The sequence below is a fragment of the Oncorhynchus mykiss genome, chromosome 10, assembly GCF_057628025.1.
Source record: "Oncorhynchus mykiss isolate SJ-2025 chromosome 10, ASM5762802v1, whole genome shotgun sequence".
Classification (NCBI taxonomy): Eukaryota; Metazoa; Chordata; class Actinopteri; order Salmoniformes; family Salmonidae; genus Oncorhynchus; species Oncorhynchus mykiss.
Genome location: NC_143031.1, coordinates 55,329,546 through 55,353,424, shown reverse-complemented (window position 1 = coordinate 55,353,424; position 23,879 = coordinate 55,329,546). Strand labels below are relative to the sequence as shown.

The window sequence follows — 23,879 nt, the reverse complement described above, 5'->3', positions numbered from 1 at the left end:
ATGTTTTATGATGTACTATTTTTAATTTTTATATGTAATGGTAGGGCCATGGTGTGTTTGTACCCCGGGAAGAGTGGCAACAGCTAATGGTGATCCCTAATAAAAACAAATACAAATTCCCTGACTTGGAATAAGCAGTAAAGTTACATGATGAACGGTCAAGTCTTAAAATCAAGGCAGATACATGTAACAATGACAGTACGCTTGCAATATTCTGAGTATCCCAAATGGAATAATAATAACACTTTCCTGTTTATCCAAAATTATATTGATTGATTGGCAGAAAAGTGGCCACCACTTGACATTATGTAGTATTTGTATGGATCAGTGATGTCCCACACATTTTCCCTGAAAGTACTTTTTGAAAGTGATAAGAGACATTCACAAAAAGATCACAAAGAGACTATCACAACAATAACAATCTACATTAAACCTGCAATATTAGGTATAAGGGGACTTCGCTATTGTTGTCAATACTTCTAGAATTTGTATTTATTTATTCAATATCATGCATTTTATACTGATTTCTGATTTATCATATAGGGCTAGGACCCCATTTTTCTATGTAAAGTCCATGTATTGTGCTTAGGATACTCCGGGAATTTAAAAAAATTAAACTTCCCCAGAGTTGGATGAACTCGTGCATACCATTTTTAGGAAGTTGCTAAGTAGCGTTAGAGCAATTGCTAACTAGCAATTAACTAACTAATGAATGAATGAATGAATTTATTAAGTAACCAGCGCAATTAAACCAGCTGTTCCTGTAGACTTCTAGTCATTGGACGAATGCCTCTTAGCGTTGGCTCACGAAACTACCGCTAACTTCCTTTATACTGGACGCAGAGACATGCAATGGCATCCACAAGTTTATCGGACTCTGGGGAAGTAAAATAGATCAAAGTGCTTCATTAAGTGTACGTGTTTTCCTTTAAATTGCCTTTAAAAAAACTTGTATATAAAATATTGTTGCATGAATGTGTTTTACACTTATGTATAGGGAACCTTTATTATGAAATTCCAACCTTGAGGAAAAACGTGACACGGAAGTGATCCAGAAACAGTTCCTTAGTTACGGTGTATGACTTTGTGTTTGTGGTAACTAGAGACGACCCAACAATTGCAGAGTTCTGTTAAATACCCTGGTCAGTGTTGAACCGGCCTATGGTTCGTCGCGTGACACGGGGGGTGGGGGCAGTCTGGTTCCAAAACGAATGCTATCGTTTTTTACCCGCTGCAAACTACGAAAACCCGGGCGCCCAGGCCAGTTTAAGAGAATCCCCTCATTCAGTGAAACATGTTGTTTTAGCAACAAACTACCTCCTTGACAAACAAGATCAAACCAACTGAGGTATACAGATTAAATAGCTAACGTTAGCATACAGCTAAGCTAGTTGTTTTTCATGAGATAGCAGGATATTTCTTGCAGCTTTAGCTAAATCACGTTTTCCCTAGAAAGATAAAGTGGGCTGGGTGAGCTAGCTGACGTTAGCTTATTCAAAACCAGAGATAACCAAGGTCACATTGATTTGTATGGCAATGCGTTTAGTCTAAGACAAATAGCTACAGTAGCTTGCAAATTAAACTAGCTTGGCTAGCTAACTCAGCTATTCACATGGCTGGCATCTCAAAATAACTTTTTGATTTCCAGGAATGGCAGATAAAGACTTCAGCACAACACTGGCTTACACCAAGAGCCCGAAGGCGTCGAGGAGAACACATTTTCAGGTAGCTATAAACTGCTTGTTCAATACCTGTTTTTTTTACTGCCTCTGCTCAGCACGCATTACTAACGTACTCGTTATATGCCTAACGGCCTATACCAACATAAAAAAAATACTATAGTATACCATGATATAAATACTATAGTATTCACTGTAGTATTTTTTTGCGGTATTTACTGTATACTGTAGTATATACTGTAGTATTTACAGTTAACTATATTATAAATACTGTAGTAAAATAACTAGTATAGTAAATGTCATGTTTTTGCAGATTGTAGTATTTACTGGAGTGTTTTTGCTGATGTACTGTAGTGTTTTTGTTTTATTATCTTTGACATAGAAGTGATTCTCCTTGAGGAAACCTACTGGAGTTAAGTTTTTAAACATGAACAACTTCATAGATAAGAACACTATAACAATATGGCAGAAAATGAAACGTATTCTACCAGAATACGGGCTCCCGAGTGGTGCAGCAGTCTAAGGCACTGCATCTCAGTGCTAGATGCGTCACTAGACCCTGGTTCGATTCCAGGCTGTATCAAAAACGGCCGTGATTGGGAGTCTCATAAGGCGGCACACATTTGGCCCAGCGTCATTAGGGTTTGGCCGGGGTAGGCCATCATTATAAAAACAAACAATATCAGTTCCTAAAAACACAACCTTAAGGAACAATCCTTGGATAGCTTTTCAGAATTTACCGGCATAGAAACCCTAAATGAGTTGTTAACAGGAAATACATGTATTTCCATGACACAATGCAAAAGTAATTATGGACTGACCAATGTCGATAGTTTCAAATACATACAACTTAAAAGTTACGTATCTTAAAACTTAAGGGAATCTTATTTGAGTCAGAAAATGTATTTACCTTTATTTAACTAGGCAAGTCAGTTAAGAATAAGTTCTTATTTTCAATGACGGCCGAGGAACAGTGGGTTAACCTTTAGGTTACTAGTCCAACACTCTAACCACTCGGCTACCCTGCCGCCCCTAAATTATTTTTATATGATAGGGAAGATATCCAACTGACACTCTCCTTGAAAAAAATATAAACTATTGTAACCAAGAACTGATGTTGGCACAAGAAAGTTGGAACATAACGAAATTACAGTTAACGAAAATGTACACTTAATCCAGTATAAGCAAATTTATTATACAAAAGAGACGGTGCTTGACTTGGGATGAAAGAAGTCCATGAGCTGTCTTTTTCCATGTTCATCCATTAGAAAATGTTCACCAAAATTCACAAATTACATTATGCAATAGAGACTTCTGATTATTCACTGTTAAGGATTTTACTATTATATGTCATGTCTAATGAGCAAGTAAGCATTATTGACACTGGAAGGTTGTCGTGCCTGATCCCATCCGATGAGAAGTATTTCTGTCTTAAATAAAGCCCTTTTGTGGGGAATAAGTCATTCTGATTGGCTGGTCTTGGCTCTCTAGTGGCTGGGCCTACACCCTCCCATGACTGGGCAGGGGCACAGCCATGTGAAATCCATAGATTAGGGCCTAATGAATCTATTTCAATTGACTGATATACTTACATGAACTATAACTCAGAAAAATCTTTGAAATTGTTGCGTTTATATTATTTAGGCTATCTACAGTGCTGGTGGAAAGGCGACAATGACGCCAATACTTTAGCTGTAGTTAACTAGCAAGAAATTGCTACAAGTTATGTTTTGAATTGGCTATCTAGTTCGTCTGTCTGTCATTATTTCATACCTACTGCTGAAATGTCACACTCTCTCTCCTCTGGCAATGGCCCACTCACCCTCTGGCAATGGCCCACTTAGTGAACCTGTGTTATTTTGTTTGTTTTTTCGCATGTACATAATGTTGCTGCTACTGTCTCTTATGACGAAAAGAGCTTCTGGACATCAGAACAACGATTACTCACCTTGAACTGAACAAATAATTTTTCTTTAATGAGTTGGATGAGATGGATTTACTCGAGACACCCGACAAGGCCCTCATCCCCGTCATTCGCAGGAGGAAAAGAAGGAGATATCGTGGACGACGGTCCAGGTGCTTCGTAAAGATCTGTCGCCAAGAGGGTAATCTACCTTTACCATCGGTCCTATTAACCAACGTACAATTAATCAATAATAAAATAGACGAACTACGAGCATGTATATCCTAACAATGGGACATTAATAACTGTAATATCTTATGTTTCACCGAGTCGTGGCTGAATGACCACATGATTAACATACAGCTGGCGGGTTTTAAGCTTTTTCGACAGTATAGAACACCGGCCTCTGGTAAGACAATGGGCAGCCTATGCATATTTGTCAACAACAGCTGGTGCACAAACTCTAAGGAAGTCGCAAGGTTTTGCTCGCCTGAGGTAGAGTATCTCATGATAAGCTGTAGACCACACTATCTAACTAGAATTTATCTGTATTTTTCGTATCTGTCTACATACCACCATAGACCGATGCTGGCACTAAGACCGCACTCAATGAGCTGCACGGACTGGAATATGTTCAGGGATTCTTCCGATGGCATTGAGGAGTACACCATGTCAATCACTTGCTTTATCAATAAGTGCATCAGTGACGTAGTCCCCACAGTGACTATGTGGATACCCCAACCAGAAGCCATGGATTACAGGCAACATCCGCACTGAGCTAAAGGGTAGAGCTGCCGCTTTCAAGGAGTGGGACTCTAACCTGGAAGCTGATAAGAAATCCCGCTATGCCTTCCGACAAACCATCAAACGGGCAAAGCGTCAATACAGGACTAAGATTGAACCATACTACACCGGCTCCGTCGCTTGTTGGATGTGGCAGGGCTTGCAAACTATTACAGACTACAAAGGGAAGCACAGCCACGAGCTGCCCAGTAACACAAACCTACCAGATGAGCTAAATTGCTTCTATGCTCGCTTCGAGGCAAGTAACACTGAAACATGCATGAGAGCACCAGCTGTTCTAGATGACTGTGTGATCACGCTCTCTGTAGCCGATGTGAGTAAGACATTAAAACAGGTCAACAGACCGATTACCAAGATGTGTACTCCGAGCATGCACTGACCAACTGACAAGTTTCTTCATTGATATTTTCAACCTGTCCCTGATTAACATTGTAATACCAACCTGTTTCAACAGAGTAGCATAGTCCCTGTGCTCAAGAACACTAAGGTAACCTGCCTAAATGACTACCGACCCGTAGCACTCACGTCTGTAGCCATGAAGTGCTTTGAAAGGCTGGTCATGGCTCACGTCAACACTATTATCCCAGAAACCCCAGACCCACTCCAATTTGCATACCGCCCCAACAGATCCACAGATGCAATCTCTATTGCACTCAACACTGCCCTTTCCCACCTGGACAAAAGGAACACCTATGTGAGAATGCTATTCATTGACTACAGTTCAGCGTTCAACACCATAGTGCCCTCAAAGCTCATCACTAAGCTAAGGACCCTGGGACTATACACCTCCCTCTGCCACTGGATCCTGGACTTCCTGTCAGGTCACCCCCAGGTGGTATGGGTAGGTAACAACACATCCGCCACACTGATCCTCAGGGGTGCGTGCTCAGTCCCCTCCTGTACTCCCTGTTCACTCATGACTGCACAGTCAGGCACGACTCCACACCATCAATAAGTTTGTTGATGACACAATAGTCATAGGCCTGATCACCGACAATGACGAGACAGCCTATAGGGAGGTCAGAGACCTGGCCGTGTGGTGCCTGCACATCAACCTCTCCCTCAAGACAAAGGATAATGTTGTGGACTACAGGAAAAGGAGGACCGAGCACGCACACATTCTCATCGATGGGCTGTAGTGGAGCAGGTTGAGAGCTTCAAGTTCCTTGGTGTCCACATCACTGACAAACTAACATGGTCCAAGCACACCAAGACAGTTGTGAAGAGGGCACAACAAAACCTATTCCCCTTCAGGAGACTGAAAAGATTCCACAGCAGCACCATTGAGAGCATTCTGACGGGTTGCATCACTGCCTGGTATGGCAACTGCTCGGCCCTCGACCGCAAGGCACTACAGAGGGTAGTGCGTACAGCCCAGTACATCACTAGGGCCAAGCTTCCTGCCATGCAGGACCTCTATACCAGGCGTTGTCAGAGGAAGGCCCTAAAAATTGTCAGACTCCAGCCACCCTAGTCATAGACTGTTCTCTCTGCGACCGCACGGCAATCGGTACCGGAGCTTCTACCCCCCAAGCCATATGACTCCTGAACAGCTAATTAAATGGCTACCCAGACTATTTGCATTGCCCCTCCGCCCCCTCTATTTTTACGCTGTTGCTATTCTCTGTTATTATCTATGCATAGTCACTAACATGTACATATACCCCAATTACCTCGACTAACCGATGCCCCTGTATATTGACTTTGTATCTATACCCCCTGTATATAGCCTCGCTATTGTTATTTTACTGCTGCGCTTTAATTATTTACTTTTTTTTTGTACTTTTTTTTTGTATTTTAACTGCATTGTCGGTTAATAGCTTGTTAGTAAGCAGTTCATTGTAAGGTCTGCAACTGTTTCGGCGCATATGACAAATACATTTGAATTTGAAATTCACAAATTCTACAGCACAATGGCAGTCATGTCTTAAGTGTAAATTAATAATCCATGCTTTCTGGGAATGGTATAAATTCTGGAAGTTTTGTGGGCGGAGCTAGAAAGTTGTCTGTCAGAAATATCACTATGTAAATGTACTTTTCATCCGATTGTCTGCATATTTCAAGACATGCCATATGGGGGTGTAGTGAGATACCCGATGGGTTGGATGATTCTCTTCTCATAACTCATCTTGAAAAAAAAACGTATACTCAAAACATGGAAATCAATCTGCCATCATTAACACAATGGAAAAATCCAATTAATTATTATTTAAATATTGAAAGTACTTGGGCTATGGACAGAAACAAAATGGTGCAGTTTCAGGCCATGTGGCGGAAAGTCATGCGTGCTCTGGAGATGGGGAGTGTGTGCTCGTGGGTCTGGGCAGGGGTGATGTATGATGTTGTTTGAATGTGTATTGTTTGTTTAAAAAAAAATTAAGAACCTACTGGAGAAATACTAAAAGAGCAAATTTTCCATAACCTGTAGGTAGGTAGGACTGGGATCTAAACAGATAGTTAAGAGCTTCTTTTTTATAACCTGTAGGGAACACAATATATGGTCTACACTTGGCATGTATGTAGGTTGCTCACTTATGGGTGGCACAAATTGGGATATGCGGGAGGGGAATGGGCAGGGTAGGCCTTTATACAAATTGGATACCATAGTATTTATAATACAAGTGTAGTGTTTTTGACCGGACTGTAGTGTTTTTGCGGACATTACTCTAGTTTAACTACAGTGATTTGAGTGGATAATACTGTATTATTTACTTTAGTATTCTACAGTATACTACACTTTACTACAGAATTCTGAAGTAAGTACTATAGTATTCTATGGTAAACTGTAGTATTTTTTTCATGAGGTTAAGTCATAGGCTAGAACAAAGAGAGCCTACCTTTCATCTGTGACTTGAAGGTCTAGGTATAGGCCTAGCTTAGTAAACACAACTTATAGGCCCAAATCTCAATGGAGTTGCAATGAGTGTCTGCGGAGTGTACCGCTATCAGTCGATACTTATAAAAATGTCCATTATTTAATGCTTACCTTGTACCTATGTTTGTCCTGTGTAACTTTAAGCTTTTCTTTGGGTGCATTTTGTTGCATTTTACACAAAAAATATGAATTCTGACAACTCTGAAACAATCAGGATAAGCACAGGTACACAGTAAGCATCACAAAATGTATATTTATAAAAGTATTGAGTGGTACAACACGTTTCTGACAGCCTTCTTCCATTCCAGAGCATGCTAGAAAGCTAATTAGCACTAGTGGTCCCTCTGTCTTCCGCCTGTCTTCCGTAAACACAGGCTGTAACATGGAGATATGGCCATGAGGGAACACTAACCATAACCCTATAAAGGTGTGTAGTAGTTTAAAATATAATTTATCGCTGATTTGAAAGTTAAGTTCCATATGTTTCCGAAACTGTATCAAATGCGAGGAGTATTTGGGTTTAGAAAAAGCTTTGGTTAATCAAACTGAACATGAAATGACTCCAAAAGAGTCATGACAAAGGCTAAATGATCTGTAATCTGTCAGAATGTTTGCATTAACGTGATACTGTTATGTGCACCAGGTGTTTGATGTGTACCTTGGAGACATTAAACTTCCTGTTTAGGTTTCGGCCCCACTGAGACACATTAACATGGATACAATTGTATGACGTACATCGTTGTCTGGTTTTGTCTATCAAAAGTACAACGCAAATCAACTATCGGACGAGTTGAAAGAGGGACCGTTTTTTTTGGTCGGTCAGTCATGATCCGTCATGATCCGTTGTCAATCATATGGCAACACATATGACTCCTATTTAAAAAGCGTGCTCTCCCATCCAAAATTCTCGGAATCAAAATCAGTGTCTTGGCATACTAAGGGCCAGCTCAGTCTCGACTCTCTAGTTGGCCAGCCCAAAAAGGTTAGAGTTCAAATGGTTGGTGACAAAATCATATATATACAAAAGAGGTAGTGTGCTGTATATCTAGGCCTCAAGCTGAGCTGGCGCTAAGTAGACGCAAGTGTCAAATGCACGTTGGTTTTACAATTTCGTAATTGTCCAGCCCCAACGCCAAGTAAGGTAATTTACCTGTCTAACATCAGCACGCTTGCGCTGAGGTAGGAGGGGTGGTAATATTTGAGGTGTCCTTACAAAGAAGCGCAAAAGGGATAATTTCAAGCAGCGCTAATGAGAAGTTAAGACCCACAAAAAGCAGGTCTTAACGTAGCGCAGTTGATAATGGCATGGATTTGAGAGCAGAAGCGCAGCCTATCCATCCATGGCGCGCAGTGTCCATGGAAGGAGAGATGTGCCTTTTGTGCCGGTGAATCTCGTATTTAGAAACATAACAAAACAACTGGTTTCCCCCCCATTTGGTTTCTCCCCAAACCAAGCATAGCCTACCCTCCTCTTAATCAAGGCTGATTTAGCAGTATCGCATAGGTGCGTCTTTTTTTATCCTGGCCATTAGACAGAAGTAGCCTATGAACAAAAGGGTTTTAAAATGGTCTACTGAGAGTGCTTTGAAATACACTGAGTGTACAAAACATTAAGGACACCTTCCTAATATTGAGTTGCACCCCCCCCCCCTTCTTAGGATGAGCTGGAGGCAGCTGTTTCTGCTAGAGCAAGTAAAAAGAAGACTGACCAATACTCCTATTCGGATGACTTTGATGAAGATGGTAAGACATTAGTCATACTAATGAGTGGCACATACATCGATCACTCGAAATCGGAACTTCAGTGATCTTAAATCCCCCCTATTACACTATCAGTTCATATTGGCAAGCTACATTTTACATTAGGCAACACTGTTATAAGTTGACCACCAAATTACTGACAGATGTGTTTGTAATATTTTCCTAGATGTGTTGAAAGAACTTCTCAATTCAAGAAAAAAGAGAATCGATACCTTCAAGGCTGGAAAGAAAAAAGCCAAGATCAACGACTTCAACCTGTCGGACGACGATGAGGAGGAAAGCAAAAGGCCGACGAGAGTTTCGTTCATGAAGACGCGAAAGGCCACTTCCCCCTTACAAGATTTGGCGACACCTGACCCACATAAAAATGAACAAACAGACGGCTTTATTGGAGGTAGCAGCGACCAGAAGGATTCGGACTCCTCACTGCACTATAAAAACCCTCATCAAGACTACACAGAAACCTCGGCATCACAGAACAGTCAATTGAAATCTCCTCTTTCCCTACCCTCGCAACCAAGTCAAACAGAATCCCCATTACAATCAACTTCGGAGAACAACAGCCATTGGGATTCTCCCTTGCCCCTGCCATCTAATGGTGGTCTGTTGGAAACCCCATTGCCCTTGCCGTCTGAAAATAGTGTGGAGAGCAAAGAATCGAGGACTGGAGGAAAAGGAAAGCTAGCTACTCCACTGCCACTCATCAGATGCGCATCCTTGACAGGTTTCTTCAAATCTCCTTCAATTCATAGCTTGTTCCTGTCATCAATATGCACAATGTTATGTATGATGTATTGGATATGGTCATGACACAATTTGTGGGCGACATTGGTTCATTGTTATCTTATTTTTGTCAGCTATCATATGTTTGTAGCTATAGTCTTAGGAATTATTAGGTATTATTGTCTAATCCCTTTCCCATTCAGACAGTGTTGTCGAGAATGAGCCACCCAGACCCAAACCCAGGCAGAGGACCCTGAGGGTGAGCAGTCAAACCGAGGCAGAGCCTGTCGCCGTGGACAAGGAAACTCCTCCTAGCAGACCCCCCACCTCCTCTGTGTCCATCTCTCTTTCCTCTATTGACCAGGGTGAAATGGCCAGCACCCCCACTACTTCATCTTCTAGCAAAACATCCGCCAGGAGTCATAGTCGACAAGTGAGTAACGTGATGTTGTCTTATTGATACTTTGACCTGGAACAGAAACGGGTAACTTGGTGCCAGGTTTGTTTGTGCCATCTTGCCAACTCCTATTGTTTTTGTCAGATGGACATTGTTGCTTGGCTTGACTATGACCATACAGTAGGAGTTGGCAAGACAGCAGATCTGGGGGCCAGGCTAAGACACCATGGAATCATTTTGACCCCACGGGGTGAGATCTTGCGTGGAGCCCCAGATCGAGGGAGATTATCAGTGGTCTTGTATGTCTTCCATTTCCTAATAATTGCTCCCACAGTAAATTTCTTCAAACCAAGCTGCTTACCTATTGCAGATTCAGTCTTCCCAGCCTGGTGCAGGTCTACAATTTTGTTTCTGGTGTCCTATGACAGCTCTTTGGTCTTGGCCATAGTGGAGTTTGGAGTGTGACTGTTTGAGGTTGTGGACAGGTGTCTTTTATACTGATAATAAGTTCAAACGGGTGCCATTAATATAGGTAACGCGTGGAGGACAGAGGAGCCTCTTAAAGAAGAAGTTACAGGTCTGTGAGAGCCAGAAATCTTGCTTGTTTGTAGGTGACCAAATACTTATTTTCCACCATAATTTGCAAATAAATTCATAAAAAATCCTACAATGTGATTTTCTGGATTTTTTTTCCATTTTGTCTGTCATAGTTGAAGTGTACCTATGATGAAAATTACAGGCCTCATCTTTTTAAGAGGGAGAACTTGCACAATTGGTGGCTGACTAAATACTTTTTTGCCCCACTGTAACTGTCAAAATAAAAGAAACACTTGAGTAAATGAGGGATACAAAGTGTATTGAAAGCAGGTGCTTCCACACAGGTGTCGAATTGACATCCCATCATGCTTGGGGTCATGTACTAGTAACCGAAAGGTTGCAAGATCGAATCCCCTAGCTGACAAGGTAAAAATATGTCGTTCTGCCCCTGAACGAGGCAGTTAACCCACTGTTCATAGGCCGTCGTTGAAAATAAGAATATGTTCTTAACTGACTTGCCTATTTAAATAAATCAAATGAATGTATAAAAATGCTGGGCAGGCCCAGTTGGCCATTATTTTTGCTACCATGGTGGAAAGGAGAGATCTCAGTGACTTTGAAAGAGGGGTGATTGTTTGGGCACGTTTGGCAGGAGCTACAGTGACAAAGACTGTTTCACGATATGCCATGGCCGTCTCAGTCACCAGAGATCAACCCAATCGAACACTTATGCACCACCATCAACAAAACACAAAGTGATGGAATTTCTCGTGGAAGAATATTTCCAGACACTATGCCAAGGTGCATTGAAGCTGTTCTGGCGGCTTATGGTGGTCCAACGACCTAATTAAGACACTGTTTGTTTCCTTTATTTTGGCATTTACCTATAGATTATCTAAGAGTCTACATCTTTATTATCCCTACTATCTATACCAGTGGTCAATTTCTATGACCCAGCTGCTAGTGCCTTGGGATGGGTATAAGCAATATGGATTTTGAAAGTAGCTCTACCTCTGCCGCAGATGGACAGAGTGGGATTTTTGCCATGTTGCTTATACCTGTCTGTCCTTTCAGATTGTCAGAAGTTCTTAAGGGAGGGAAGAATGGCCTTTCTTTTTCAACTCCGATTTATACTAATCACATCTGTCACTATCGTAACATATTTGAGGAGAAGTCATAATAAACTGCGGCAAATAGATCAGTTAGATAATGCAGACAATGTTGTAATGGTAGTCAAAAACAACGGCACCATCGATTAGCTGGCCCTTATCACAACCTTTGGATGATGACCAAATGACAAATGCACATTTCGAACTCACATTGGACAATAAAGTCATATTGTATTTTTGTATTTCACCACAGGGCCCCGTAGGAGACCACTCCATCTCATCTAAACTCCGCAAATCGTCCTCTTCAACCGTAGGTCGGCAGTCAAACTCGCTGTACAAATCTACTGATGGCACCTGGAGTAGAGGTAAGAAGTATGGGTGACATTTTCTGCTCGCTAAACAGCACTTGTGTGCAAAGTAAAACAACTGAAATGCCTACATCCAGCTGCAAGTATTGTTAGCTATCTGTAATTTAAGCAGAAATAAACATTTGGAGCGGTTTCCTAGACACAGATTAAACCTAGTCCTAGACCGAAAAGCAAGTTTAGGTTGGTTTCCCAGGCCCAAACCTAGTCTATTGTACTAAAAAGCACGCTCAAGGGAGATTCTTTCATAAGCATGCTTTTTAGTCCAGGCATAGATTTATTCTGGGTCTGGTTGGAAACTTCCCCTTAGTGTTTACCTCAGAGCCATATAGAGAGAGAGTTAGGCCAGGTTTTAGAATGGCCACCATGCTAGCGCCCATATAACCTTGAGAACTTTATTCTTGTAATGTTGATGATGCAATACAAAAGCGCCTCTGACAGTTCTCTATGAAATGACCCGCTGTAAACAAGAAAAACAGAGCAGTGAATTTAAGACTTTAAAAAAATATATATTATTGATTAGCATTCATGTGTTGTAGTGTCAACAGTGAAAGCATATCTGCTTTTACTGGACATCTTCATAGGTTTTGAAAACTATTAGAAATGAACAGCACAACGCAGAAGCGTTGATTATCACTTAGCAAGGGCTATGGAGGAAAAAGTGGCACTCGACACGTTCAGCCACATTGGCCTAACTCTATTTACATTGAGTGTACAAAACATTAGAAACACTTTCCTAATATTGAATGGCAACCCCTTTTGGCCTCAGAACAGCCTACATTTGTCAGGGCATGGACACTACAAGGTGTTGAAAGCTTTCCACAGGGATGCTGGCCCATGTTGACTCCCAATATTTCCCACAGTTGTGTCAAGTTGGCTGGATGTCCTCTGGGTGGTGGACCATTCTTGATACACACATGATACTGTTGAGTGTTAAATACACAGCAACATTGCAGTTCATGACACACTCTAACCGGTGCACACAGCACCTAGTACCATACCCCGTTCAAAGGCACTTTTTTTTTCTTGCCCATTCACCCTCTGGCACACATACAGTGGGGCAAAAAAGTATTTAGTCAGCCACCAATTGTTCAAGTTCTCCCACTTAAAAAGATGAGAGGCCTGTAATTTTCATCATAGGTACACTTCAACTATGACAGACAAAATGAGGAGAAAAAAAATCCAGAAAATCACATTGTAGGATTTTTAATGAATTTATTTGCAAATTATGGTGGAAAATAAGTATTTGGTCAATAACAAAAGTTAATCTCAATACTTTGTTATATACCCTTTGTTGGGAATGACAGAGGTCAAACGTTTTCTTTAAGTCTTCACAAGGTTTTCACACACTGTTGCTGGTATTTTGGCCCATTCCTCCATGCATATCTCCTCTAGAGCAGTGATGTTTTGGGGCTGTTGCTGGGCAACACGGACTTTCAACTCCCTCCAAAGATTTTCTATGGGGTTGAGATCTGGAGACTGGCTAGGCCACTCCAGGACCTTGAAATGCTTCTTACGAAGCCACTCCTTCGTTGCCCGGGCGGTGTGTTTGGGATCATTGTCATGCTGAAAGACCCAGCCACGTTTCATCTTCAATGCCCTTGCTGATGGAAGGAGGTTTTCACTCAAAATCTCACGATACATGGCCCCATTCATTATTTCCTTTACACGGATCAGTCGTCCTGGTCCCTTTGCAGTAAAACAGCCCCAAATCATGATGTTTCCACCCCCATGCTTCACAGTAGGTATGGTGTTCTTTGGATGCAACTCAGCATTCTTTGTCCTCCAAACACGACGAGTTGAGTTTTTACCAAAAAGTTATATTTTAGTTTCATCTGACCATATGACATTCTCCCAATCTTCTGGATCATCCAAATGCTCTCTTGCAAACTTCAGACGGGCCTGGACATGTACTGGCTTAAGCAGGGGGACACGTCTGGCACTGCAGGATTTGAGTCCCTGGCGGCGTAGTGTGTTACTGATGGTAGGCTTTGTTACTTTGGTCCCAGCTCTCTGCAGGTCATTCACTAGGTCCCCCCGTGTGGTTCTGGGATTTTTGCTCACCGTTCTTGTGATCATTTTGACCCCACGGGGTGAGATCTTGCGTGGAGCCCCAGATCGAGGGAGATTATCAATGGTCTTGTATGTCTTCCATTTCCTAATAATTGCTCCCACAGTTGATTTCTTCAAACCAAGCTGCTTCCCTATTGCAGATTCAGTCTTCCCAGCCTGGTGCAGGTCTACAAGTTTGTTTCTGGTGTCCTTTGACAGCTCTTTGGTCTTGGCCATAGTAGAGTTTGGAGTGTGACTGTTTGAGGTTGTGGACAGGTGTCTTTTATACTGATAACAAGTTCAAACAGGTGCCATTAATACAGGTAACGAGTGGAGGACAGAGCCTCTTAAAGAAGTTGTTACAGGTCTGTGAGAGCCAGAAATCTTGCTTGTTTGTAGGTGACAAAATACTTATTTTCCACCATATTTGCAAATATATTCTTTAAAAATCCTACAATGTGATTTTCTGGATTTTTTTTTTTTCTCATTTTGTCTGTCATAGTTGAAGTGTACCTATGATGACAATTACAGGCCTCTCTCATCTTTTTAAGTGGGAGAACTTGCACAATTGGTGGCTGACTAAATACTTTTTTGCCCCACTGTACACAATCCATGTCTCAATTGTCTCAAGGCTTAAAAATCCTTCTTTAACCTGCCTCCTCCCCTTCATCTACAATGATTTGAAGTGGATTTAACAAGTGATATCAATAAGGGATCATAGCTTTGACCTGGATTCACCTGGTCAATCTGTCAGATTTTCTACTGTATATGACTCGTGTTTACCTGATGCACGCTATGCATTTGTGAGCTGCAGTATTCAAAAAAATTTTGAAAATATGAATTTGGATTTGATAGGTAATGTGTGTGCCCAGACAGAAGGTTATAAACAAAGACAACATGGACAACATCCAACACATTCTAAAAACTCAATTTCTTTTTACAGATGGACATACTTCAGAAGACAGCAAGGCAAAGGATGGAAAATACTCCACATCATTTGAAGAATATCAAGTAAGTAATCTACTAGAGGTCAACCGATTATGATTTTTCAACGCCGATACCGATTGTTGGTTGACCAAAAAAAGCAGATACCGATTTAATCTTTTTTTTTTTTATGTATTTATTTATTTGTAATCATGACAATTACAACAATACTGAATGACCTCTTTTATTTTAACTTAATACATCAATCAAATCATTTTAGCCTCAAATAAATAATGAAACATGTTCAATTTGGTTTAAATAATGCAAAAACAAAGTGTTGGAGAAGAAAGTAAAAGTGCAATATGTGCCATGTAAAAAAGCTAACGTTTAAGTTCCTTGGTCAGAACATGAGAACATGTGTTAAAAGGAACCACCAGCTTTCAGTCTTCAATATTCCCAGGTAAGAAGTTTTACGTTGAGGTTATTATAGTAATTATAGGACTATTTCTCTATACCATTTGTATTTCATATACTTTTGACTATTGGATGTTCTTATAGGCACTTTAGAATTGCCAGTGTAACAGTATAGCTTCGGTCCCTTTCCTCGCCCCTGCCTGGGCTCGAACCAGGAACACATCGACAACAGCCACCCTTGAAGCATTGTTACCCATCGCTCCACAAAAGCTGCGGCCCTTGCAGAGCAAGGGGAACAACTACTCCAAGTCTGAGCGAGTGACGTTTGAAATGCTATTAGCGCGCACCCCGCTAACTAGCTAGCCATTTCACATCGGTTACACCAGCCTAATCTCGGGAGTTGATAGGCTTGAAGTCATAAACAGCGCAATGCTTGAAGCATTGCGAAGAGCTGCTGGCAAACGCACAAGTGCTGTTTGAATGAATGCTTACGAGCCTGCTGCTGCTCAGTCAGACTGCTCTATCAAATATAATTATAACATAATAACACACACGTATGAGCCTTAGGTCATTAATATGGTCAAATCCGGAAACTATCATTTCGAAAATAAAACGTTTATTCTTTCATTGAAATACGGAACCGTTCCGTATTTTATCTAACGGATGGCATCCCTAAGTCTAAATATTGCTGTTACATTGTACAACCTTCAATGTTATGTCATAATTATATACAATTCTGGCAAATTAGTTACGGCCTTTGTTAGGAATAAATGTAGTTCGCAATGAACCAGGCAGCCCAAACTGCTGCATATACCCTGACTGCTTGCACGGAACGCAAGAGAAGTGACAATTCCCCTAGTTATAAGAAATTCATGTTAGCAGGCAATAGTAACTAAATATGCAGGTTTAAAATTATATACTTGTGTATTGATTTTAAATGAAGGCATTGATGTTTATGGTTAGGTACATTGGTGCAACGACAGTGCTTTTTTCGCAAATGCGCTTGTTAAATCATCACCCGTTTGTCGAAGTAGGCTGTGATTCAATGAGAAATTAACAGGCACCGGATCGATTATATGCAATGCAGGACATGCTAGATATACTAGTAATATCATCAACCATGTGTAGTTAACTAGTGATTATGTTAAGATTGATTGTTTTTTATAAGATAAGTTTAATGCTAGCTAGCAACTTACCTTGGCTTCTTGCTGCCCTCGCGTAACAGGTAGTCAGCCTGCCACACAGGCTCCTCGTGGAGTGCAATGTAAGGCAGGTAGTTAGAGCGTTGGACTAGTAACCGGAAGGTTGCAAAAACGAATATCCGAGCTGACAAGGTAAAAATCTGTCGTTCTGCCCCTGAACAAGGAAGTTAACGCACCGTTCCTAGGCCGTCATTGAAAATAAGAATGTGTTCTTAAATGACTAGCCTAGTTAAATAAAGTTTTTTTTTTTTTTAATAATCGGCAAATCGGTGTCCAAAAATACAGATTACTGATTGTTATGAAAACTTGAAATCGGCCCTAATTAATCGGCCATTCCGATTAATCGGTCGACCTCTATAATCTACTACTGTTTTAATTTGCTTTGTTATTGATGATGCCATCTGATTTGACTAAATCTGATATTTTTGTATTGCCTATCATATACCTAAAGTATTAGCTTCACCCCACTTTGTAATAATTTTGGAAAATTAACAATACTCACCAGTATAAAATTACATCCAACCACAGTTGCAGGTTTTGTTAACGGCTCCATCCAGTAAAAATCATAGACTGCATTGAGGGACATTTTAACCTAAAACTAAACTGAGCTATAACTTTCTCTTTCCTAAAACTCCTCACCACACTGTTTTAGCGAGTGGGATTTACAGAAAATTGAGTGATTAGAAAACTTATTGAGAGTGATTGTGATAAGTGATTGTGATAAGGTCCAGGAGTTTTCATGTAGGTGATTCATGCTTCTTCTCAGGACGATTCAGAGGATCACCCAGATCATATAAGCAGACTCAGCCATGTGACTGAGAACTCTATCGACACCAGGTAAACACCATATTTCTCTCTACATTTATCTAAATCTTGCAGGGAAATCCTTCCTTTTCTATTTACCCATGGCCTCAAACTATATTATACTTTGCAAACTATAGGATAGTAGTATGCTTAATGCAATAAAATCTTCCATTATTGGTAGGTTAATAACTACTACACAGTACTGCAACATGATATTCCATTCTATTTTCAAATACTATGACATTGTTTGAAACGTAACTACTGCTTTTAATAAGGGCAAGGCAACCGGCAACATGACCGAATGAATACAAACAGTGTAGCCATTCCCTCCGCAAGGCAATCAAACAAGCTAAGCGTCAGTATTGCGACAAAGTAGAGTCTCAATTCAACGTCTCAGATACGAGAGGTATATGGCAGGGTCACCTCCACCCTACCTGACACCCTAGACCCACTCCAATTTGCTTACCGCCCCAATAGGTCCACAGACGACGCAATCACACTGCACACTGCCCTAACCCATCTCGACAAGAGGAATACCTATGTAAGAATGCTGTTCATCGACTACAGCTCAGCATTTAACACCATAGTACCCTCCAAACTCGTCATTAAGCTCGAGACCCTAGGTCTTGACCCCGCCCTGTGCAACTGGGTCCTGGACATTCTGACAGGCCGCCCCCAGGCGGTGAGGGTAGGAAACAACATCTCCTCCCCGCTGATCCTCAACACTGGGGCCCCACAAATGTGCATTCTCCGCCCTCTCCTGTACTCCCTGTTCACCCATGACTGCGTGGCCATGCACGCCTCCAACTCAATGATCAAGTTTGCAGACGACACTACAGTGGTAGGCTTGATTATCAACAACGACGAGACAGCCTACCGGGAGGAGGTGAGGGCCCTCGGAGTGTGGTGTCAGGAAAATAACCTCACACGCAACGTCAACAAACAAAGGAGATGATCCTGGACTTCAGGAAACAGCAGAGGGAGCACCCCCCTATCCACATCAACGGGACAGTAGTGGAGAAGGTGGAACGTTTTTTTTAAGTTCCTCGGTGTACACATCACGGACAAACTGAAATGGTCCAACCACACAGACAGCTAGGTGAAGAAGGCGCAACAGTGCCTCTTCAACCTCAAGAGGCTGAATAAATTTAGCATGTCACCAAAACACTCACAAACTTTTACAGATGTACAATTGAGAGCATCCTGTCAGGCTGTATCACCGCCTGGTAGGGTAACTGCTCCGCCCACAACCGCAAGGCTCTCCAGAGGGTAGTGAGGTCTGCACAACGCATCACCGGGGGCAAACTACCTGCCCTCCAGGACGACCTACACCACCCGATGTCACAGGAAGGCCAAAAAGATCATCAAGGACAACAACCACCCGAGCCACTGCCTGTTCACCTCGCTATCATCCAGAAGGCGAGGTCAGTACAGGTGCATGAAAGCTGGGACCGAGAGACTGAAAAACAGCTTCTATCTCAAGGCCATCAGACTGTTAAACAGCCATCACTAACATTTAGTGGCTGCTGTCAACATACTGACTCAAATCTCGAGCCACTTTAATAATTCAAAATTGGATGTAATAACAAGAAATGCATGGGGATCATTTTCATTTCTGGTAAACCTTGGTCATTCCTATTTTGTTTTTATTTCCTTAGGCCCTCAAGTTCTCTGACAAAAAGCTCCCGAAAGTCGCAGAGTGTGTGTTCGTACACAGCAGAGTCCAAATACTTGGGGTCGCTGAAAGTTCTGGATCGTAAAGTGCAGCTGAAGGAAGCAGAACCCGGATCTGCAGATTCTCTCAGGGCGGCCATATACCAGGTATGGGCAGGATTTGATTGGATGACTTTGTATATATGCATGATTGTGATATGTGGCAGGAGTTTTCCCTGACCGTGTGACCTGAGCAGAAAACCTTTGGGCCCTATGCAGAATATATGAGAAAGATGAAATGGTATCTTTTGTGTCTCCGTTATGATTATTAATTTACGATACAGTGCATTTGGAAAGTATTCAGACCCCTTGACTTTTTCCACATTTTGTTACGTAAAAACATCCAACTCAAGGATGATCAATGGAAACTAGATGCACCTGAGTTCAATTTCGAGTCTCATAGCAAAGGATCTGAATACTTATGTAAATAAGGTACGTGTTTTATTTTCAATACATTTGCAAAAAAAACAAACAGTTCGCTTTGTCTTTATGGGGTAATTGTCTATAGATTGATGAGGAACATTCTTTATTAAATCCATTTTAGAATAAGGCTGTAACATGACAACATTTTGAAAAAGTAAAGGTGTTTGAATACTTTCCGAATGCACTGTATCTACCCTACCTCATCACTGTGTGTGTGTGTGTGTGTGTGTGTGTGTGTGTGTGTGTGTGTATGTATGTATATACAGATATATATATACACACCATAACCATTTTCTGAAAATAACAGGAATGGCTGAAAAAAAAAAGGGAGAAGTTGCAAGAGACAATGCAAACAAGGAAAGAGGAACAAACATTAAAGGAAGAGAAGAGGAGAAAGGTAAAGGTGAAAATGTTGGCACTGCATCTTAAAAGTTTAATTTATTTGCAGAATAATATTTCTATAATCAATTTATAGATTTTTAAAGAATTATTCAGATAGTTGAATGGACACTATTAAGATAATTCATTTTAAGAATGACCTTGCCGCCCAAGGTATATAACTTAAACTATAAATGCAGCCATTTTAGGTCCTGTAGGTCTTAAGAGCACCTCATGTATTAATAGTAAATGATACAAGAAGAAAACAGCTAATCATCAAATAACACATTATTACCTCTGTCCACAGGATGAGCAAGCTAAAATGGACGATGCCAAGGCCTCTTATGAGGCTTGGAAAGAAAAGAAAACCGAAGTCATCAAAGCAAAAGTCAAAGAAAAGCAAGATGTGATCAAAAAGAAGCAAAGAGAAATTTATGAACAAGAAGAGAAAAAGGAATCTGCTAAAAAGGTATATACTGTGTGTACAAAACATTAAGAACACCTGCTCTTTCCATAACATAGACTGACCAGATAAATCCCTGTGAAAGCTATGATCCCTTCTTGTATGTCACTTATTAATTCCACTTCAATACGTGTAGATGAAGGGGAGGAGACGGGTTAAAGAAGGATTTTTAAGCCATGAGATATTTGAGACATGGATTGTGTATGTGTCCCATGGGCAATACAAAATATGGAAGTGTGTTTTGAACGGGGTATGCTAGTAGGTGGCTAACGCACCAGTTTGTGGTCCAAGGTCCAATGCAGCCATTTTTTATCTCAATATAAAATCATTTCTGAGTGACAATTAAGTACCCAGGTCAAAAAGCTTCTTAGCAAAGAGCAACATTCTGGGAGGGGTCTGAGTGGGGAGGGGAAAGCTGAAAACTAGGGGTTATTGGCATAGAGGTTTGGAACTCTTTCTTATTGGTCTAATAACTAATTTACTGACTGGTGATGTCAGGCCAAAACTCCATCCCACCAAAACAGGCTGAAATTTCAGGCAGTCTTTTCAAACTGCTCTTACACTAAAAGGGCATTATCATAATTTTCTCAATTCCACAGTATTATTCCAACCTAGTAGTGTGGAAATGTGTAAATATAAAACAGTCAAAACGCATTTTTGATTGCGCTGGGCCTTTAAGTAGTTATTAAGCGTCACAGAATATATCTCAATGCATTATCTGCATTTATGCAAACATTATCTGCATTTATTCATATCTTTATGAATGTATGTCCCTGCAGGTTTTTGAAAAGTGGAAGCAGGGACATGATGAACTTCTCAAAGAGAAATACACGAAACAGAAGGAGGTTGAAAATAAACTAAAACAGAAGAAAGAAGAGAAGGAAGAGGAGAGAAAGAGAGATTCCATATCTGCCATTTCTAATTGGTGAGAGCATCAAATGGTGGTCCTTGGTGGCCCAATTTGGTTAAGGTGTGGCACTAGCAATGTCAAGGTCGTGGGTTCAATTCCTGCAGGGATCACAAACATATTAAAATGTATGCTGACTACTGTAGACTAAGTCACTTTGGGTAAATTTGCCTGCTAAGTGGCATATTATTTTTCAAACATCAGTTTGATGTTGATCTTTTCTAAAGTAACAAGCTTTGATGAAAGCTCTTTAAAATCACAGACAGAAATGTATTGGTCAGTTACACTAGAGGACGTTACAGCATTGGCATAGATACAGGATATGAATGAATCAAACTATACAATTGCCTTTTTTCTTCCCCTGGAAATTACATAGGAATGAAAGGAAGAAGGATGTTGTCCACGAAAAAGTGAAAACGGAGCGTCGGAAAGAGAAGATCAAAGAGGAAGAGGAGAGATACGAAAAAGAAGAGAAGGATAGGATGGCCTTGGAGATGTATGAAAAATGGCTGGTATGTACACTACCATTTTTTCCCCACTACCATTTTTTCCCCATGGTTTTCCCCAATTTGTGGGCGTGGTCGAGGGGAATTCCATATTATTACGTGAATACCGACTGGGACTATAAAGCCGCTTAAATGTGGTCTGTGTGCATACACTACCGTTCAAAAGTTTATTTTAATGGTCAAAAAATGTGTTTTTCTTTAAAAAACAAGGACATTTCTAAGTGACCCCAAACTTTTGAACGGTAGTGTATGCACACAGACCACATTTAAGCGGCTTTATAGTCCCAGTCGGTATTCACGTAATAATATGGAATTCCCCTCGACCACGCCCACAAATTGGGGAAAACCAACATTGAAAACCACCATCCTATTGGATCCCCTTGTAAAAGAGGCAACTTTGTCGTCAACTTTTTTCTTATACAGAAATAACAAATCAAATCAAATTTTATTGGTCACATTCACATATTTAGCAGATGTTCCACATTTTGTTACGTTACAGCCTTTTTTCTGAAATTGATGTTTTTTTTAATATATGTTCGTTTTTTTTTATCAATAGTGAAGACATCAAAACTATGAAATAACACATGGAATCATGTAGTAACCAAAAAAGTGTTAAACAACTCAAAATATATTGTATATTTTCATTGTAGCCACCCTTTGCCTTGATGACAGCTTGAAGTAGCAGTTTTTATTTTTTACACTTTACATTGACAAATTCAAGGCACTTTCTGAATTTACTGACTTCAATTCGAATTGAACCCAACCCGCCATGTTGACAATTAAATGTTCTGCCAATTGAGCTACTATTTTGTCTGCACTTCTCCTACAGAGAAGGAAAGAACGCCAACAGACAAGACAGAGGAAGGAGAGACAGATACAAGCTATTCTACAAGACGATCCACCGCCCCCTTGGAGTCCACCTAGTAAAACTGTGCCCTTTGGAAAATAATCCCTGCACAGCCTATGGATTTATGTCACTAAATATGGAGTTTGCCTATTTAGATTGTTGTATGTTTTTATCATGACTGAAATTGTGTTATTTATGAAATTGTACAAAATTAAATTGAATGATTTTTGGAATTCTGTGTACTTTTTTCTGTATTGAAATGTAATTTTGCATGACACATTTCTTCATGACTTCATACATGGAGAAACTCCAAGGTGGAATTCAAAATGTGGTTTCTTGAGTCTAAGGACGCCATCATCTCTACCCTGGCCATTGTCAATATACCTCCTGATGCTCTGACCCAAGAGGAATGGGAGGTGGTGGAGGAGGTGTGCAGAGTCCTGGAACCCTTTGAGCAGGTCACTGTGGAGATCAGTGGAGAGAGGTACAGTAAGCAGTTATTACTACATCATTATTTAATCCAGTATTATATATGTATATGAGCAGTAGATGAGAATGTAGTATCAGTAGACAAAACATGAACCTGAACTAATAAGTTAGTGTTCTCGCTTTTCAGCTATGTGACAGCCTCAAAAATTATACTCCTGTGTAAGGGTCTACAGCCAGCCGCCAGAGAGAATGTAACCACTGGACATGTGACAGAGTTGATGGACACCCTATGTTCATCAATGGACAGAAAGTGCTACAGAATGAATATTGCTATCAGAAACCGCTGCACTTGAAGTTAGCCTTCAGTGATGCCAGAGCGATTGATGAACCTCTTCAAAGAATAACCTCAGCAGCAGGGAGGGGCATCCCCAGCAGTCAGTTGGCTCAGGCACCAGGGCAACAGGAAGAAGAGGGATCAAATGGAGCAGAAGCACCAGCAGTAGTGCCACAAACGTCTGCTGTTTGACGAGAGAGCAACTGGGGATGCAGCACGAAGGAATCCCTCAGCAGATGCCATAATGGAGGTCCAATCCTATCTGCAGAACCTCTGGCCACATCCGTCCCTCTGAGAGGGTCTTCTCGAAAACGGGACAAATACAGTGCA

The 23,879-nt window shown here is 40.9% G+C and overlaps 2 protein-coding genes across 4 annotated transcripts in view; one reads left to right on the top strand and one right to left on the bottom strand.

The window, feature by feature from the left end:
* The window catches only part of LOC110534295 (guanylate cyclase soluble subunit alpha-1), a 67,778-nt gene extending 50,966 nt beyond the window's left edge, over positions 1 to 16,812 (bottom strand). Inside the window, exon 1 of the mRNA XM_090187148.1 lies at positions 16,740 to 16,812. The gene's annotated coding sequence lies outside the window, so the exon portion shown is untranslated. The remainder of the gene's footprint in view (positions 1 to 16,739) is intronic.
* Positions 778 to 23,019, top strand: map9 (microtubule-associated protein 9). 3 transcript variants are annotated; one of them, XM_036933383.2, is made up of 14 exons: positions 778 to 914; positions 1,649 to 1,725; positions 8,920 to 9,004; positions 9,189 to 9,746; positions 9,949 to 10,178; positions 12,042 to 12,153; positions 15,149 to 15,216; positions 17,512 to 17,582; positions 19,208 to 19,370; positions 19,993 to 20,082; positions 20,371 to 20,532; positions 21,306 to 21,451; positions 21,810 to 21,945; positions 22,769 to 23,019. In XM_036933383.2, exons 2-14 carry the CDS (start codon positions 1,651 to 1,653, stop codon positions 22,886 to 22,888), a joined length of 2,016 nt encoding a protein of 671 aa, XP_036789278.2. In that variant the 5' UTR covers positions 778 to 914; positions 1,649 to 1,650; the 3' UTR covers positions 22,889 to 23,019. The 3 variants fall into 3 exon arrangements, with proteins under 3 accessions (XP_036789278.2, XP_036789277.2, XP_090043275.1); XM_036933382.2 differs by lacking the exon at positions 778 to 914 and adding an exon at positions 1,046 to 1,348; XM_090187149.1 differs by lacking the exons at positions 778 to 914; positions 19,208 to 19,370; positions 19,993 to 20,082; ... (2 more) ...; positions 21,810 to 21,945; positions 22,769 to 23,019 and adding exons at positions 1,055 to 1,348; positions 18,027 to 18,973.
* Positions 23,020 to 23,879: the final 860 nt, after the last annotated feature.

What these genes read in the sequence shown, in the direction of transcription:
- map9 (XM_036933383.2), top strand. Translation starts at nt 1,651, where the DNA reads ATGGCAGATAAAGACTTCAGCACAACACTGGCTTACACCAAGAGCCCG. An exon ending in CATCATTTGAAGAATATCAA is followed by an intron (nt 15,217 to 17,511) that starts GTAAGTAATCTA and finishes GCTTCTTCTCAG; the next exon opens with GACGATTCAGAGGATCACCC. An exon ending in AGGAAGAGAAGAGGAGAAAG is followed by an intron (nt 20,083 to 20,370) that starts GTAAAGGTGAAA and finishes CTCTGTCCACAG; the next exon opens with GATGAGCAAGCTAAAATGGA.